The sequence below is a fragment of the Formica exsecta genome, unplaced genomic scaffold, assembly GCF_003651465.1.
Source record: "Formica exsecta isolate Colony F162 unplaced genomic scaffold, ASM365146v1 scaffold238, whole genome shotgun sequence".
Classification (NCBI taxonomy): Eukaryota; Metazoa; Arthropoda; class Insecta; order Hymenoptera; family Formicidae; genus Formica; species Formica exsecta.
The window spans coordinates 54,328-74,100 of NW_021849660.1; the positions used below are offsets into that span (position 1 = coordinate 54,328).

At 35.8% G+C, this 19,773-nt stretch overlaps 4 protein-coding genes and 1 long non-coding RNA gene across 7 annotated transcripts; 2 read left to right on the forward strand and 3 right to left on the reverse strand.

Annotated features, from left to right (window-relative positions):
- The first annotated feature begins 846 nt into the window (after positions 1-846).
- Positions 847-3,371, forward strand: LOC115236020. Its single transcript, XR_003884119.1, has 2 exons — positions 847-903; positions 1,139-3,371. It is a non-coding gene; the product is annotated as an uncharacterized LOC115236020 (long non-coding RNA).
- A 289-nt stretch (positions 3,372-3,660) lies between these two features.
- Positions 3,661-5,520, reverse strand: LOC115236018 (putative gamma-glutamylcyclotransferase CG2811). 2 transcript variants are annotated; one of them, XM_029808202.1, is made up of 4 exons: positions 4,987-5,515; positions 4,191-4,340; positions 3,948-4,069; positions 3,661-3,870 (listed from the first exon to the last, which is right to left on the reverse strand). In XM_029808202.1, the coding sequence occupies exons 1-4, from the start codon at positions 5,194-5,196 to the stop codon at positions 3,834-3,836; spliced, it is 519 nt and encodes a 172-aa protein (XP_029664062.1). In that variant the 5' UTR covers positions 5,197-5,515; the 3' UTR covers positions 3,661-3,833. The 2 variants fall into 2 exon arrangements, with proteins under 2 accessions (XP_029664062.1, XP_029664061.1); XM_029808201.1 differs by having other exon boundaries at positions 3,661-4,069; positions 4,987-5,520.
- Positions 5,521-6,366: 846 nt separating this feature from the next.
- Positions 6,367-7,027, reverse strand: LOC115236019. The gene is made up of 4 exons (XM_029808203.1): positions 6,980-7,027; positions 6,784-6,901; positions 6,603-6,712; positions 6,367-6,516 (listed from the first exon to the last, which is right to left on the reverse strand). Exons 1-4 carry the CDS (start codon positions 7,025-7,027, stop codon positions 6,367-6,369), a joined length of 426 nt encoding a protein of 141 aa, XP_029664063.1.
- Positions 7,028-7,419: 392 nt separating this feature from the next.
- Positions 7,420-8,354, reverse strand: LOC115236028 (leucine-rich repeat-containing protein 71-like). The gene is given in 5 exon segments (XM_029808211.1): positions 7,420-7,507; positions 7,613-7,792; positions 7,864-8,007; positions 8,080-8,150; positions 8,289-8,354. Coding segments are annotated over 5 exon segments (549 nt in total).
- Positions 8,355-9,924: 1,570 nt separating this feature from the next.
- On the forward strand, positions 9,925-19,726 carry LOC115236032 (LHFPL tetraspan subfamily member 2a protein). Of its 2 annotated transcripts, XM_029808223.1 has the most exons (6): positions 9,925-10,200; positions 14,634-14,746; positions 17,479-17,665; positions 17,876-18,148; positions 18,763-18,876; positions 19,133-19,726. In XM_029808223.1, exons 3-6 carry the CDS (start codon positions 17,536-17,538, stop codon positions 19,273-19,275), a joined length of 660 nt encoding a protein of 219 aa, XP_029664083.1. In that variant the 5' UTR covers positions 9,925-10,200; positions 14,634-14,746; positions 17,479-17,535; the 3' UTR covers positions 19,276-19,726. The 2 variants fall into 2 exon arrangements, with proteins under 2 accessions (XP_029664083.1, XP_029664082.1); XM_029808222.1 differs by lacking the exon at positions 14,634-14,746 and having other exon boundaries at positions 9,926-10,200.
- The last annotated feature ends 47 nt before the right edge of the window (positions 19,727-19,773 follow it).

The window sequence follows — 19,773 nt, forward strand, 5'->3', positions numbered from 1 at the left end:
AAATATAAAAAAAAAAATTAGCGTATATATTATTCTATTTTTGCAATATTCAAATATATATTTTTTATAATAAAAACAAAATATTTCTCACTTAATGCATATAATTATGTTTATTCATTATTTTCTTCATTATTATAAAAAATATATACTTGGATATTGCATAAATAGAATAATATATACGCTATTTTTTTGTTCTCGCATGCACCTCTCACGGTGCGTTTTTTTTGTCGTCGATTTTACGCAGTCGACCAATATGCGTACTTTCGACGGGTCGATATGATCTCATTTTCCGCTCGAAACGCGCGAACACGCCGAGAAGCGTGCTCGATCGTCCGTCACGTGTGCAACGTGACGCATAGCTTTCAGGTTATGAGTTCGCGTGTGCTCCTTTCACAACGGTCTTCTGCTAGACGGTCAGCGCCACTCGGGCGACTCGCGCGATTTCGGAATCGCGTTTTGTCGCCGACCAGGCGTCCGTCTACGACGAGGCAGCGTGAAATATTATCGGCGTCGCGAGGCGACTTTTTCCCGAGCCGACAAGGAATTTCGCTCGCGCAAAATTTCACCTTTTCAGATACGTTCAGTCGCGCGCTTGACTCGCGCGTTGACGCTACCGACTTCCGGTGGAGACAAGCCCATGTGGACGATCGCAGCGAAGACCCAGATCAGTCCGTGATCGGTGTGTTCTTGGTGCGTTACTATTCACGCGCTCTTGCACGTCGGAGTTCATCCCCCCTCGGTTCTCGCGTCATCCGGACTCTGTGATAATATTTCAATAACTTAACTTCAAAGATACAAAAGTAATAGAGATAATCAAGCAATTTATTCTTTTTAATTTGTTTTTAGAATTGAACAAAAAATGGGGTAAATAAAACATATCATTTAAATTGAATATAAATAAAGGTAATTATAAGATTTGTTGGTAAGAAAATGTCTGAGTCTCTAAAAATATATAGAGATTGAAAATATTAATAATAAAAAATCGAAAAATTAAAATCTACTTACCATAAAACTTAAGTCCATAAATATTTTTAGGAAGGAAATAAATATGAAATAGAGTTTTATTTTGATTATACTAATTAATCAAAAGGAATTGGAAGTGTATTATACTTAAATATATGGATATTTTTAATTATAGACGACGAGAGGAGGGAGCGTTCGAAGAAGTTCGCAACCGAGGTGGCAGCAGGTCGTACGCGTCAGAGTCTCAAGCTCAAGTGCCCAAACTCTCCCTGGGCAATAAGTATGGCGCTCTGTCACAAGATCAAAGCTGAAAACACCGATTAAATCAAAAAACATTACATGAATATCGCATCGTCGCTCTTTTTTGTTTGGTGACCCAACCTCGCCGAGAAAATATATTTTCTAGACTAGGATCACGTACCCCTAGCGCGCGTATATCACAGTACGCATGTACACATACTCCGAAGTCTATAAGACCCGGGTATGCCAATTTTGGTTCTCGTCGGCAGTTTTAAAGTGATCGTGCGACGGATCATCGATCTTAGGTATTTGCACGTGCGCTCATGGACCTTGCGACCTTGTAACTAACTCGAAACGAATATCGTGCGTGTGCGCAAGCTTATTTTCATACCATATAGACACGTGGTTGGAAATCGACTTTGATATTTCATTTTCTAATCAGCATAGTGTGTAGAATACACTGCTTCCAGAAAAACGTCAGAATGTGCGGAAGAATGTGTTCGAATCCTCGAAATGTACTCGAATCCTCAAAACGACAGATTGGAACAATTACATATGCGTCATTGTTATGCTCATTGTGTAGTCTAAACAATATTCTTCATTAAAGTATTTTACGTGGTATATTTGCACTTTCTTTTATACAATGCTACTTTTAATTTAACATACATATAATTACTGCCACGATCGATGCCTTCTCATTGAGTATTGTCATTATAGATAGGATGCGTCCGTGGAAACATTAGCGCTATAAATGCAAACGCTACCAACACACACACACATATATATATATACGTGTTATAAAAAAAAATATATATATATAAAATACACATATATAACTAATATATATAATATAATTCATATTATATATATTAGTTATGATGTAGTATTTATCAGTGATATGATTGTGTTTGTTAGCGCTACCATCCAGCTCCGCGAACAGCCTTTAGCGTTAAATAGCGTTAATAGCGTCTCCCCGAACGTATCCATAAAACAAATCGCGTTAATGTCCGAACACGATAAATTTCAAGATCGGCATAACAATGTCGCGATATCGAAATTCACACGATTAGTTTTAGCTGCTCTATGAGAACTATTCTTCAAATAGTTTTGAAAGATCGCGAGATAAATCTTGAGCTCTCTCTTTCTTCAGTTTTGAGAGAGTGTTGCTTCGCTCAAAATGGCAACGTATGTCAACGAACGGAAATTTGTAGGTAAAAAATTATAATTAAGATATATATATATATATAATATATATAATATTAACGAGACTTTGTGCAGGGCTGGGCTTTAGAACGGCGCAAAAATATAAAGATAAGAACGAAATAACACGACCGCGATTTGAGTGGGAGTAACGAGATGCGAAGGGCAAAATAGTGCAAAACACCAGTGAACATGTCGCAATAGTATTGTATACAAAATAGAAGGGAGAAAGACACACAGACCATACATTATGTTAAACATATAAAAAAAATCTTATGTACATCTTTGTTGATAATTGTATAATTCTTTTTTTATTGAGCTAAGATTTTCTTTTTCGAGACGTTCAAGAGTGCGGCAAATATAAATGTCAAATCCATTTCTTGGAAGACGGTTTCTCGTTATTGGCGGATTTTCCCCGGCGAGGTAACGCATGTTGTTTTCGAGATACAATGAAAGGAATGCCATACGGAAATGATAGATAATAATAGGAATTCTTGTATAGCGTGATAAAATGTGATTATTTATAAATAAATTTCTTAGGATAATTTGTACTGCCTTTAAGCATTTTTAATTTGCCGCATCGTATATCATTGATCAATTGATCTTTGAAGGGAAAAGAAGCGCAATGCGCTCAGGTACTCGCGAACACCTTAGCCGACCGTCTTTCCGAGAACGTAATCTCCGTCAACAGAAACACGTAGGCTTTTTTAATAAACAGCGCCAAAAGATATTAAACTTGAGCACGCGCGTCGTGAAGATACAGCATCGGTGCCTCTCAAGAATAGTTTCGAAATAATTTTGGTCGCCGCGAAATACTAGCCTGCCCTTTGTTACAGAATAGTTGAGAAATTACACACTAATTTTATTATTACTGTTATACATGAGAGCGAGCGATGGAATGATAGGAAGTGAGAGTGCGCGAAAGTATGGGGTGTGAGCATATTTAATAAAACTCAATCATCAAGATATATTTGGTTGCCGCTTTCTTCCGCTCCTTCATTTGTAAAATCCTATTTTATGTCGGTGTTATTTAATTTTATTGTAAAGATCTGATAAAAGAATATGACTATTACATGTTATTAATAAATCGATTATTATAAAATCAAAAAATATAGAAAGCAATCATACGAATATATATAAATTATTTTTATCTAATATACTCCCGCACAGGAAAAAATAACGCATATCTAATTATATATATGTATGTATACATATAAGAAAAAAAGAACATGAACACCTTATTAATTATTAATATATATAATTATTACGATTTTTTTTTTTGCGGAACGCACGCGCGGCAATACAAAACAATCTTTATTAATCATTCCTTATTTCCTGCACATTCTCACTTTCTCGAATTATTTAATCACAAGAATTTTACCAATATCGTGAGAGAAAATATTTATCATTCTGCGCTCTAGATGGAGTGTTCAAAGAACGTCATAAAGGCTCGACGCATCGTTATCGCTGCAAAGAAACAAAAGCCGCTGGCAATGATTTATTGCACCTCCTTTCTGTGATCGTAAATTGGATCGCGAACATACTTCCCACAATACTTAAGTCCATGACTTCCATTATTGCTGTAAGATGCGTACATCGGACTATCCAGTAAAGAGGATCTATATATCGGCAAAAAATATATCCATGCTTTTGTCAACTCGCCAACCTAGGAAAGAAATAAATCCGTTAAAAGAGAAAATTAGTGAAATTAAATAATGAAAAATATCGATACATCTTGCGAAATTCAAAATTAGCGAATGCTTTGGCGACAACTTATTAAAAATTACCTCTTCGAACGTTTTCCCAGATTTGAGCGCAGTTTCCGGAGCCAATAGGATTTCTTCTTCGAATCGCTCGTAAAACGTGGGGTGCTCCTCTAATTCATCCAGTTTTTTCAGCATTTTAGAGTCCATGTCATATATTTCCCCAAGCACGAGCTGCTTATCCGAAGCAGTAATTCAGTGTATATTGAAAAATATATAAAATATTGAGAATTAAAGTTATAAGAAGAATAAAAATTGAAAAGATTGAAAATTATATACAAGATTTAGTTACGAATAATTTCATTAAAGAAGCTAATACAAGCAATAATGGGATGCTTAAATAATATATTTGATAATAAAATACATTTGACGGAATGTTTCTGCATTTACTAGTGCATCTTCAACCTAAATGTATATATACTAGAAGCAATAAAAGTTTGTCGCACATCTTCGGAAAGTGTAATCTTATTATTATAATATTATTATAATCTCATTATTTTTTATTTTTCTTCAATCAATTTAATTTAAAATTTTCTACAATGTCAAAATTTACACATAGCTGAAAAAGGACTAATTAGTGCAGAAATGTTTCGTTAAAATATATATTTCATTATCAAATATCTTAAATTTAAACATCTAATTATTGCTCGTATTAGCCTTTTTAAAAATATTATTAATATAATGAGCCAATGGATTTTGATTACATTAATTAAATTAATTAAATTAATTAATTAATTAAATTCCTTCAATTCTTCTATTTTTAATTCTTTAAAACTTCTAATTTTAATATTGTAAAGAGATTAATTTTTTCTCAACTCACATTGCCGACGTCGGGTTTCTTCAATAGGAAAGGAATGTTATATCTTGTAGCGATCACCAGAGGATATGAAACTGTCGTCCTTCCAAGACCCAGGAATTTTGCATAGCCGTTCGTGGCATCCTTAATAAGACCATGATTCGGCTCGCCTCGTTTTAATGTGCCGTACACGAATACGCGGTGCAACGGACTCTTGAACAGGTTTTCATACATGTCGGAAATCGCGGGTGACTCGCGGAAATCTCACACGTGACTTTCAGCCAATGACTGTCGTTGATAAAAATTGCTCAAGGTTGTATATATCTTAGAATAACACTTCGAAGGGATTGGAATGTCGCGAAAGAATGTAACGAAATAGTCGAAATTCCTCTTTAAGCTCACGTTTGGGGAACGCACAAGATCGTTCGAATTCAGTAAAAAGAAGTGGAGAGCGATGGAAAACTTGACACTTTGACAGTACACGATAACTGACTGTCACATGTAAACTGGTGAAGATTACGGCATGTCAACACTAGATGTCAGTAATGTCAATTGGCGGGATTATTTAGAATTCAGTCGAATGTGTGTGGACACACGCAAAGTATATAAAATAATATCTTATAATTATATTTTTCACATTTCATCCTTCAAATTTATTCTCCAGTTTATATTTATATATATAAATTTCACAAGCAAATATGAAAATAGTAAACGCAACATTATAATGGGATTATCGCAAATTAATAATCGCTTAATCGAGTAGACGTGGAAAAATTGTTAATCATTAACTGTCAAATCGATTACAATGAAAATTTGCGAAACAACTTTTTGCACGTAATTTCTAACGTGTTACTATTATTTATATTTCATGAATGGAAAACGTTCACGTAATTCATTTATTACCTTGGTCAGTGAAAGATCCACAATATTTTCTGATGGATGGGAGTGAAATGAATCCAGTTCTATAAATATAGCAATGTTAATGAACACGGTAACGCTGGCGACGTGTAGTAACATTTTCACGAAATGCAATAATTGAAGTGACAATGCGGCCAGTTTGAGTTCGCTTGTGTCGGATACGGAGAGGGCATCGTGCGTGGTGTGTGTGTGTGTGATAAGATAAGATTTTCATCCAATAAAATTTCCGAACAAGTGCATTATCACTGGTCGCACCATCTCGCGCGGCAATGTACCCAAAATGACTTCAAAATCTAAATGTGAAGACTCTATAGAGAGTACAATAGAAGAATTAATATAAATACGAACAAATATATTAATATATTAAAAATAAATATTTTCTTTTTTATGAAAGAAATAGGCAGTTTTCGATATTACCACAATAACTTTTCAAATTTGAATCAAAAAGAATATTTTACAAGAAAAAATAATTAAGAAGGATAATGATTATACACTGATTCTGCTCCGCAAGATTTCACTCTCTACCGGCACGAGATCTTTAAAATCCTCATCTCGAATTATTTGATTATCTTGTCGTCTGCAACGTAAAAGCTCCTGTAACGTTGTCCAGTCTTCATTCTTTGAGATATCATTACTCTAATCATAGAAAAAAAAGATGATCAATCATCGATGAAAATTTTTTCTCTAGTGAGATTTTTTAGTGAATAATATATAAAGATTACCTCCAAAAATACGTATAATAATCCCCTACTGTAATCGTTTAATAGCACATAATTCTGATAATACAGACACGATATCAGTTTCTTTAATGTCTTATTCGTCAAATGATTGACTAGACAAAATATATAATTTTATGTATTAAAAATCATCAAAAATTTAATGTATAATATAACAGAAGCGTACAACTTAGACTCAAATGTTGCAACTCCAAATTTCCGCTCGCCATTACAGAGCCTTTTATTGCCATAGTTTCTCTTGTAAATGGATGGCTAATATTAGTATCTGAAAATTTCTCCGAAATCTGTAAAGATTATATTTTATATTCTTATTTCTATTTCAATAATTCCTGATTAATAAATCAAATGCTGATAAAAAATACTTGGATGGAATTGTCTGATATCGACGGAGAATTCATTTGTGTCTTCATCTTTGACGAGTTATCGCGACGATTCACTGTATTTTGAGGACTATCATGAAATGAATTTTCAAGCAACTTGAAAAATGATAAACGTACTTTTTTTAGAATTCTGAATTAAATTCTGACGCTGCCATATTTTACTTCTCTTCCATCTTGTTGTGACGGAAGTTTCTTGAATAGTTCCATTATCCAGCTATAATTACCATCTTTTATTTACGACTGGGCAAAGTAACATTATGGCGAGAGATAATCTATCAACCTTGTTCTCCAACTCGAGAAATCTGCGACGTCGAAGATCGACGACTTCTTCGTGGGTTAAAGCGGACCTATCGCGTTATATTATTAAAGATAGCAGCCTAAACCGGGAGTATCTAATTTAATCGCTTTTATCACTTTTACTATTAAAAATACATGCAAAGTTCCTGGATTATCAGCAACGCCCCGTCATCTTGTATCTTGTTTCTGGTTAAGATCATGCTTTGTAGAGATCTACAAATATTGGTAAACATTACGTTTTATTAAATGTAAATGTTTTCGGCTTGGAAAATATAGATTAATATCTTTTGAGTTAAAACTTTAATAATCAACTATTACCGATTAGTTCGAAGCATCTCAGCGATATACTCAGCACCGATGTCTGTAATATCGTTATCCGCCACATTAAGAGCAATTAATTTTGGATCGTTCGGCGGATCCCGGTATTTTAATTCATCTGCGATTTTTTGTATACCTTTATCGGATAACTTGCACATCTTCAACGATAAATAGTGTAAACTAAAAAACACTAATTTTCCAAATTGAATGTTCGTCGCAATGATATATATATATGCAATTGTATAACGTACTTTCTAGCCGGTGTGCAAAGCAAAAAAAAATTTTCTTGCACATTTGGATTGTTATCCAGATTTAAATCGGTTAGACATTCGAATTCCGTCAACATTTGCGCTATTTGTAAGATGCCGTAAGCATTTATTTGACAATTGGGCAGTCTGAGAGAATGTAATTATTATGTATTACATATATATGTTAAGTCACCCGGCTCATTTTAAAGTTTCTGTTACTTGAGCACTGTAATAGTGTTATATTTCTGCAACGTAGTATTCAGTGCATCCAGAATGCAAATCGATACTTCCTGTCGTGCAATACAAAAAAGATATTACGCATCGCAAACATACAAATGCCAATATCAATAAATAAACGTGATAATTAAACGTGATAAAGTAAATGTTAATATATATTTTTTTCATATTTTTATCATTCTTATCTTTGCATTCCAGTTTCTGTATGTTCTCCATTATTTTAGGATTCTCGAAGAAAACGTAAAAGATCGGAACATCTTCCTCCAATTTAATCCTAAATAAACCACGAATTTAAAGACAGAATGAAAGTTGTAATCACAATCATAATATTTACTTTTCTGATTCAAATTTTGTAAATTCCATGCCATTCTTTATCTGCAAAAAAATATAATGTTTATAAAATTAATAATATACTAATATAAATCAATATGATAGCATATCTACAAAGATTTACTAGAAAACTAGGCAACGGCTCTACTTCATATTCCTCGCAATGCCTTAAAAACTCGGTAATAAAATTTTCTTGAGGCATTTCTCCTGCGTGATCTGTCACAAGAAATGATATTAATGACAATCTATATATCACTAATCTTAATAATCTTATACAAATGTTTTCATATGTTGCTTTCTCCTTCCATATAAAAAGTATATTAACCATTTATCGATGTAGCATACTTTTTTCTAATGTCCGTCATTTTTTATTTAACCTTTTGCTATTTTGCTTTTATTACAATTTCAAGAAAAACAAATGACAAAAAAAAATATTCAGTAAACCATTCAAACGTATTCATTTTTTATTTAATTATATCAGGAGACACACGGAAGTGTCAAATAAAACGCAGTAACAGCGCGACTGGAATCGGATTGGAATTATTGTGTTATTAGATATTTGTTACAAAAATCTTTAATGCAGTGTCATCGAGTCGAACCCCTCGATTTTTTACATGCGTCGTAAATTCATAGATCTGGCGCCGGCCACAGGTCGGGCATCCCCGCTGTGGACGGGACGTAATCTGATGCCTGGAAAATATAGGGGTGACTAACCCCTAGGACGCATAACCGGGGATGCGGGGAAAAGGCTTCGGGAAGGTATATCAAGCGAACTTTTGTGCGTGCTGTATGGTGCAATAGGAGGCAGAGAGCATCGAGTGGCGATAAAGGTCAGCCGTAGGGCTTTCGAGGGATTAAAGTCTGTAATTACGGGGCTACAAGGACGATTACCGAAATGATTTGTGTCGATCCTAACGGCGCCGCAAACGACCGCCGTAAAGCCCCAGGCTCGATCGATGACACATCATCGTACGAGAAGCGAACAGTTGCGTTAAATTGATGGCGCGCGCGGCAAGAATGCTCGATCGAAGAAAGAAAATTAGAATTATATCTCTATGAAAAATAGAAATCCGTAATTTATTCACTGTACAAGTCTCACTATTGTATATAAAATTATTTTGGTTTGCTGTAATTGTAAAGCGTATTATTAACATTTCCTTAATTATTCTATATAATAATTACACATTGATAATCAATTTATTTCAATATATGTATACATTTTTATTATTTATATATTACTTAAATAATTAAAATTAAGAATCATATATTGTTATGTAATAAAATGATTACAAATAACTTGAATAGCGATTAAATGTATATAATTGTTAGAATAATGTAGATTATATACATCTTAAAAATTTTATTCTTATATTAATTTTGATAAATTCTTCGATCGAAAACTGCGTACTATAATAAATATTTATTAACTTTTTTATTTTTGGTTTATCATTAAGATATAATTGTCCAATTCTGTTCTTGCTCCTACACAGCGGCATGACAAGTTTGCGTCTCGTTATAGCGAATAGCGACCCCTCCGCCGAACGACGCGCGTTCTTCAGTCGTGCTTCGCGCGTCCAGCGAGCCGCACGTGAGGTAGATCATTCGCGTTCCTATCTCGAGATTAGACACGATCGGTGATAAATTGCGCGCATTCTGTCAAAATAGTGATTTCCAATTCAATTCTGAGTATTCAAATTAAAATATCATTTATCAATGAAGCATCGGTTTTGCTGACATGTTGCTGGATTAAAGACAGAATAGGAGCGACAAAAGGTAAATTGCATTACTAATTGTTATCGCAATTCTTTAACCAATTTAATTTCCAATCAGCAGTTCGCAACTTTCAACAAAGAATTAATGTCTCTATATAGTTGTAATTATTTTATATATTTTTTATATACATTTCACCCGCCTCTCTCTCTCTCTCTCTTAAATTAATTAATAATATTAGTAATATTGGAGCAAAGTAAAAATTTGTGATTGCGACAATTTTTTCTAAAAGAAATTATTATTACGAATATTTCGACGGTAATGCAAAAGAGATTTACATCGCGTAAATCTTCGCCCGCGAGTGTTTCGCACTTCTTTGCATCCATGAATGCATCCCTTGCCGATTGCATTAATTTACGAGTGTTTACATCACGATGTCAGGGCGCGCCGTAATCGTACACGAACACGATACTATGAATTATGCATCCCGGGGTGGTTTCGAATTTCTTTCAGGGTCATTTTGATCCTTACACGAAGAGACTGCTCGCTGCACGTTCACAGTCATTAATATTAATTTTATGCGACGCATAACCGCTAAATTGGTACAAATTACGACATAATGTAGACGACACGCTCGTCAATTAAACCGCGCATTGCCTGGCTTTTAGAAATTTGTTTCCCGGACCGATCAACAGATTTTTTTCTATTTCTCATTATATATTCTTGAAGACACTTTTCAAGTCGTATTTGGATTTATTTCAAAGAGATACTCGATGAATGACAGAAAAATAACAGAGATAATGAGAATTAATTGGTAGTCCTGATTACGATTTAGATGTCGGCAAATTCTACGCGTGATAAGCAGTTTGATCTTCTTCGTCTGTCAGTGAAATGAGATAGCCATGAAATGTTTCAAATATCGCTGCATTCATGCACTCTGTTTACGCAGAAAAAGTCTTACGCATTATTTACGTGTAGCCTTTAAACTGGGAAAATTATATATAGTCATTCAAGATGATTATGAAATTCCGAAATTATATAAGAGAATAAAATCGGTATAAAATATTTTATTTTATCGAAGATATAGAGACCACGGAGGGAAAAGAAGGGAGAAAGATTAGTTATTATTCGCGAGAGAATGTATCTTAAATTTCCAGACTCATGTCAGCAATATTTCGGCACGAACTTTAATTATGTAACTCTATCCATGATCGCCTTTTGCATCGCGTATGGTAAAACGTAAAAACACAGGGAAATCCAGGGAGATCAAATCGTATTTCTCCAGATGTTGCTGATGCACACGGTGCAGCTGGTCGACCGCTTGGTACACGCGCTCACTTGTAAATTCACCTTATTACTTTTTTTCTCCACACGGAAGGAGGCTGGCTTGCTTTTTTTTTTCTCTATGTAAGGAATGCGGGCGACTCGTGTCTGGAGAACGATTCGATGAACAAAGGGGGTTCCCCGCGCTTTCTGTGTGGGACCTTCCGGGCCCTTTCTTTTCGGCTTTCAAGTGGGTCAGAGTTGGATGGACGAGACAGGGAACGATGAAAGAACTTCGAGGAAAGGGTTTTGAAAAAGTCAATCAAAACGGGACATCAGATAGACATAGGATACAACGTAGAAAAAAAATTTAAGTAGAATGTAACAAACTAAAAGACAGATAAAAGTTATAAGCGCTTGTTGAAAGCGCTAATTCATTCAGATTCTATAAAATGTGACTATAAATTCTACAAGTAACAAAAAATTATTTTTATTCTCTTTGTGATTGCGAATTAAAATCGCAGAATAGATTCTGCAGATTCTCACGGATGTCGCATCGGGAAATCCGCTCTTTTCCCTTTGAAGAACTCTTCCTCAAGGAGTAATGTCACGTATGGGCGCGCATTATTTAAAACGAATAGTCCGTGAATAGCAATTAAAATGCGTCGCGTGTCATTTCACGTAAATGCACGAGTAGGCCGAACACGTGGTAGCCTAAGAGCAAACAGAAGAATGAATTAAAAAATACAATGACGACTGTTAGTCGAATCGATTATTCTCTCTCAAATGAAAAATTAAGATGTTTCAATAAAAAAAAAGAAGAAAAAATTTGAAGAATATTTTGTCCAAAAAAAGACAACAAAATTAAAGATGTGACGAGAGAAAGTTTTTAATTCTACAATAACGATTTTGTGATTACGACTTTTTTCGATTAAAAGAGTCTTCCTCTTTTGAATAAAACAATCTTTTAATTTATGAAAAATTTGGCTTCGTGAAATTACGCCCTCTTAATATTAAACAATTCTATTGCACGGTGTATCGTTTGCGTCGCGAATTTTTCACTCTTTCGCAATCAAATCGAACGGAAGTGGTAGTAACCCACAAAAGGACAAGCGGTCAGACCGTTTTACATTCCGTGGGTGTTTTCTCTCGCCTCTAACACTCTCTCCTCTTCCCTGTTTCTCTCCTCCTACTCTTGTCAGTCGCTCTTCTGTGTCTATTGCTCCTATCTTTTCCTTTCTTCCTGGCCTTCTCTCGGCTGGTTCGCGACCAGCATAGCCAGTCGCTGTGTCATCGAGGCCTGATACATCATAAATATAAATTGGCTGAGCACTCGCGCGTGTGCGCGCATAAATGAAGCCGCGTAAGTGCGTGCGTGCATGCGTGCGTGCGTGCGTGCATGCCCCCGGCAACGTTAGGGAATGTTAATGTTTAACCGGCAGCGATGCTCGCCAAAAATGATAAACAAATTGCACCGAGAAGTTTCGCATTAACACGCCCTCCAGTACGTAAACACGAGAATTTAACAGGAGTAGCCACGAAGTCACGGCAATTTACCGCGAGAAACCGGTCTTTCTTGGTAAAAGAATATAAAGTTAAATCTTATAAAAATTCGGTTAACTGTATGAGAAAATAGTGATTATTGCTTCTATATAATTATTGTTACGAATTTTTGGTAAGATTTATCTCTTGCTTGCTTATTGTTAGTTGCAAAATTAGTAACATCCTAAATATATTAAAATAAGATTGCATGAACATCAAGAGCGCGGAAATAATCTCGATTTCGAGCAACTGCAATGATTAACGGCGTTCGTGGAATCGCCTGTCAGTTTGTTCGTTTTAGTTACACTCCCTGCATTTTGTTCCTTGTCTCATTTTCTCTCGAGAGAACCTGAACATACATCTATTTTATTTTAAACGCTGAGAGCGCAAAAGGAAACGCGGCTAAAACGAATAGAATCTAATCGTGCTGGCCTTGCGGCGATTATTCCGCACGCTCAGAAATATGCACGCAGATGCGGGCGGCAAATGTGCAACTTCCAGAGAATCGAGATTAGCTCGTTAATGATGCTTATATTTACCCGAGAGTGCGCAAAGTACCATCGCGAATTCGCGCCGGATCCGATGATAGATTTGACGAATCATTTTCAACGCGTGTCCAATCTAAATAACATACATGCCCCAAACATGATTTAAAAATAACATAACATATACAATATATTTCAAATTTATCGAGAAATATCCTACTCAATTTGACACACATACTTCTTCTAAAGATATTTTACATAATAGTAAAACATAATATAAATTGCAATGATATTAATAATACTTTATATCTCATACAAAATATGGCAACTTATATACGTTGACCTACAAATATAACATACAGCTACCGCCATATAATCGGAATTATCGTAATTAAACAGAGCCTCCACAGCAAACGGTTCGCACGCCGGACTTAAGACCGATCAACGACGGTTATCTTAATTGCCGGGTCTTCAACGTGAGAGCACCGTTAGCTCGTTGTCGTTGTTCCTTAATTAACCCGTCGTTATGCTAGAACCGTGGAGAAGGCCTCGCATCGGTGTTATCACGCGGCACGGTTCGCTCGTAAATAATATTTCACCGAACTTACAAGAGGAAGTAATTCCTCGCGTGCATCATACACTTCCTGTTGATCACAAGTTCCGGTATCTATCAATTATATCAATCAACAACAAAAATTCCTTCGATTTTTGTTATAGACATTGCACGTATTTTTTTTTTTTTTTATTTTTACATTGGGACTAAATATGTCCTCATAAGTTTTAAGATTGATGTAGTAATATAATTTTATAAAAAATTATTTATTACTACATTATATGTCAAGATAAATAGTTAATTTATATTGCAATGTAACCATATATTTAATTTCTTGCTACATTTTACTTGAATAACATTTCTTTATGTGTCAAACAATAATCAGCTGACATATTTGACTTGTCCTGGTTATTATATGATCCATATATGATTAAACGCAAATCGGATATTAATTATATCCTCGCTGGATTTTCTAATAATCCCGAATCTCTCGATCGTACATTCAGTACGGCTTCGGGACTAATCGAATTATTGAAAAAAGCTTTCGGAATTGCGATAAATCACTACGGTTAAAATCGATGGTGTAAGCAAGACGCGGTGAAGCTAAAGAGAAAAAGAAATAAATCTCTCTTTCTCTGTCTCTCTTCTTGCAGACTGGATCCCGAAAAGGGCGAAGAGGGAGAATGAAAACAAGAGATGCGAGATGCAAGGGAGCACCTGTCTAACAGCTGCCTCGCATATGGCGTTAGTACACTCGCGAGATTATGTAAGGAGAGTAGATGTCTTGTTTTTAGATGCAACGGACAGAGGCTTTCAAAATAATTAAGATGATCCGTGTCGTATTAATTGACGGATTTTTTAAAAGATCTTCTCTCGCAAGGATAATCTTTCTATTAAAATTTAAATGAAATACTGCTTTCTTCCCTGTCATTTAATCCTTATCATCCTAATCATCCTTATAATATAGTGACAGATTAAAATTCTGTCTTGAATGTGAAAAATTATTCGATTTTGTCAAGTATATTTGTGAGTGCTCATTCTCGCAAAGGATTATATAATATATTTATTTATATAAATATTTAATCCTATTGTGAACGCATCTGTGGGTGGCATCTGAATTTCTCATTTGGCTCACGCATCTTCGCGGAATGCAATATCCTCCCTCCTCTTTTCCAGCCGTTCCGCAGACGCTCCGACCATTAGTCATCCGCCAATGGGTCCTCTGTCCGGTAACTCATGGTCGAAAAACCGTAACTCAGCAAAGAATACTAATAATTTCCTTGTAAGTCTAAATCTAGCGTCTGTGCTCGATTTCACCGTGATAATAAATCTGTCCTCTACCAGATTGTGTAAAAACACATTCGCTGATTAAAAAACGTTAAACTAAAATGCGCACAGAAACGCACTGTATTCGTTGTCGAAAAGTATGCAAATAAATAATGACGGTCAAAATAATAATGAGCCAGAAAGAGATCCGCGCGCTTCTACATTGCAGTGTCGAGATCTCGATACAAGTTTAAGGATTAATTCACGACGGTGGCTCGCGCATTCTCAGAGAAAGGAGCCTGTATCGCATTATGAAAAGGCGTGGCAGAGCTACGTAACAATGTGAAGCCGGCAATTAAAATGAAAGGGAAAAAAATGTGCGGCTGTTCGTCTATTGGCGCAGACAGCAGCCTGCCCACGCGTCCGATGCCGCGTTTATCTCTCCGTCCGCTCGAATCCATGCCATAGATTGTCAATTTAACTATGGCTCATTAATTCCCGATCATGCGCAAAAACAGACCATCGTAGGACGCCGAAACAAAGAGCTAAACGTGATGGAAAATTGTTTAAGTGGAAGCGATAAGTCTCCCTCTCGGTGACTCAATAGCCACGGGTGGGAGCTAGTTAATTATTCTTAATTAATGGTCAATTTGGGAATCAGAAAGTTGCCGATATTTCTCGCATTGTTATTCGGAAGAAATAATTTATCATTGAAATAAACTCGCAATCGTCAAGCGAAAAAGAAATAAATTATAGAAAACAAATCTGACTTAAAAAAAAAAAATTGTTTTCTTAAGATACCCTTATAATATGTCAACGTCGTCTCTTGTCAGAAGGATTCATTATTGTACCGTATTCGAGAGAGTGTAAATATATAAACAGCGATTAGGGTGTGATCCTAAGTAAACACACTTTCTGAAGTGGTTGCAAGTCGCAGGCAAGAGGTGACGGAAATAAAAGTGACAACTGTACCAAGTACGATAAATTTCTCCGATCTTATGCACAATGATACTGCTATAATATCCTGTAAAATTTATTTATATTTAATTTTCAAAAATAAAAATAAATCTTAATAAATATATTATTATTCGAGACAGAGAGATCTCTCTAAATTTTACGAGAATGTATTTCAAATCGGGGGACTGTTGTATTGTTACGAATATTCCAAACATATAATCGAGTTATTAAAATACATCTTTTTATTCGAGATGCGTATAGATCGCATCTCACAATTAGCTTCGTCGATTCACCGCGTCGCCGGTAAGATCAAAGTGATGCTCTTCAATTGGCGGTAAGAGGACGAAGGCGATTAAGTTTGCGGGTTTGAAGAGCACTAAGAATCTCGAGAGAGAGAAAGAGAGAGAGAGCAGTCTCAAGCAGCACGTGTGGTGTAAAAGTGAAAAGGCGCCGCCCTCACAAACACGTCGAAAAGACGGACCGAAGCTATTCCGACTGAAAGATAAGATGAAGCATTACTTCAGATTAATCCACTTTTAATGTATCATTTTTCTTTTTCCAAAAAAAGATATTATCATCATAGATAACTTAAAACGCTTGACGATGTCTCAACCATTACGACAAAATTATCAAGAAATGTTTGTTTTTATTTTATTCCCTTTCACAGGCTCTACATATATTGGAAAAAAATCCTAGCATCGTTCTTAAGATTCTAAATAAAAAATCGAAGACCACAAGAGTCTGGTCTCAGAGTCAATCACGGATGAAATGCCTTACGGTGTTCGTTCGTCGAAGATTCCACTCAAACGAGTGCCGCGAATCAGATCTACGAATGATTCCAATGCCCGGCAAGGGGGGTCCCGTGCCCTTTCACGATTTCCGTGAAATCAGAATAAAGAGTTAGAACTGTGTTAGTCGCTGTGCCGTAACCCGAGATTTGTGTATTCTACGGTTTAGTTTTGCGACCTCAATTTTAATACTCGAGCAAAGAGAACCTCGAATAACACCAGCGCGCGTTTCCCCGAAATACATGTGAAAGGCATTTATTCCACCACACGCCCGACCGAATCCCCCAAACTCCCTCATTAAATCTTTGAATCTCAGTCAAGAGCAAGAAGTCGTTCGCGTTAATTGCAAACATCGTATTCTATTTATAAAGGAATTATCGAAATATTTTCTTACAAATCCTTGCTTGCCAATTGTGTCGATAATTATAAATCTATCATTTTCTAATGTAATGTGTGAATTGTAAGAAATTAATATGTTATTTTGCAGTGATCGAGCAATTTAAGAATGTGATGGCATAAAGCGAAGGAACAATCGATCGGCAGCATGTGTTATGTGATAGTTACTGGGCGCAGTTTGCTGTGGACGCTCTTGTCTCTGGCAGCGTTGATGGCGGTTTTATCGGGCCTCATCACTCCCAGATGGCTCGTAGGACCACCGACGATTAAGGATACGAGTAAATATCTTCTTCCCAATTAGATAACCCGCTCGGGGGGCAGGGGGAGACGCGCGATATCGGAATTCCCGTTGGGTACTTATATATATAATGGTGCAACGATAACATTCGTCACATATAAAATATCTATCCGTTTAATGTTACAATAGACATGCGTTATCGTATTATACACCTACGCTCTATCGTTCGTTGTTTGCTCGAAAATTTCAGAAAACGGCACGGAACTGTACACACCGACAGTCGGGATCTTTAATCGTTGCACGAGATTGTTTGGCAAGACGCATTGCGCGAATTTTAACATCGACGGTTTCGCAACGGATTCCAACGTCTTTCCGGGATGCTGGAAGGCTTCCCTGTTTTTCTTGTCCGCGGGCCTGGCCGCGATGTCGGTGACCGTGATGGCTGCTCTACTGGGATGCTGCATACAGAGCATTGGCCGTAAGAGCATCTTCAACCTGGCGGGAGTGGCGCAGGCCGTTGCTGGTAATATTGCTCTTCGAGAGAGGAGGATTGATATGATGAGATGATGAAACTCCGACACTAAGCTTCTTAGCTCAGATGCGAAATAATCTTATAAATGATGAGCGATATATATTTAGGTATTTCTATGCAAAGAGTTTTATATATTTTTTTTTATATATACAGCGGAGAATTAGAAAGTTTCTTGTGCGCTTGAAAAATATTGATAACTTCTAAAAGCAATTTGTAATTTATTTTTTCTTCTTTTTTTCTAAAAGACGCATTATTTCAAATATAAATAATGATAATGTATAAAGCTCGCCGGTCTTTTCTCAAGATTGCTGACAATAGTAAGAGTAATGCAAATTTTTAAAAGACCACGATCGCTCTTTGTACAGCTGGCTATTCCACGTGTAGAGCGTGCTTTTAGCCTAACAATGGCATCTCGAGCACGTGTGGCGCAACTTCCATTGTAACGAAAGGTTGTGTCCGGAATAATCAACGAGTATACGCAATCTTAAAAAAACGATACTCACTTTGCCACGGTTCTAATAAGTCAGATAATCGGAAAATATGTAACACGTGCTCGTATAATTTAATGTACCGCTCTAGTTTGATGCATTTTTTTATTTTCACAGGAATACTGTACCTTTTCGGGATGATCCTATACCCCGCCGGTTGGGGTGCCGAGAGGGTGCAAAGGATTTGCGGTCCTGAAGCTGATGCCTTCTATCTTGCTAACTGCAGTCTCGGTAAATCTAAAACACATACCGAGATGTTTAATATTAAAATTTAAAAAATTGCAAGTGCAGTCTTAAAATTGGACTTTTGATATTCTCTCTGAAAACATTTTAAAGTTCAATTTTTATCTTGAAATAATTATATAGTCTCCTACTCGAAGAATAGATCAAATGATACAGATCCCTGCTTTCAAAATAAATTAAATCAAAATTAAATTAATTTTAATCGTATTAGTTTTTGAAGAATCTAAAAGAATAATTTCTTTAGGTTGGGCCTTTTATAGCGCAGCGATCGGTGTCGCTCTTACTTTCGTCTGCGCCATTTTCAGCGGACAGGCGGAGAAGTCGACGGCTAGCGACAAGGTCCAGGACAAAATGAACGAAGGAAAGACTCTAATATGCTTAGCCTGAGCGCGCAAATAAAATCAACAAGGGGTCCGATCTCACCAATAGGTTCCCTCGGTATAAAGCGTCGAAAAGGAATACTTGGAACAGACCAATGGAATTTTAAAAAATATTCACCTCGTTGTGTTCACTGCATGACAGAACAAAGATAAATATTTTTGCAAACGAAATTATACGATCTGAATAATTAATCGTACAAGATTAGAAGGAAATGGATATTTACAGAATATTATATATGTATAGGAATAGAGTATTAAATGTACTTACCGTCTTCCCACAATTACTGCCGCAATTCATATAGACATTTGCAGTGTTTTTGCAGAATTCCTATTTTATATCCTATTTTATAAAGTAAACAATTTTATCATAAATGTGTGTGCTCGATCTTATTTACTCGATGTAAAAAGAGAATAAATGTATTATCGCAACGAGATGTAATATATATATATGTAACAGTATGATTTCTCTTATAAGCATCTACTTAACTAATTTTTCATGTTCTTC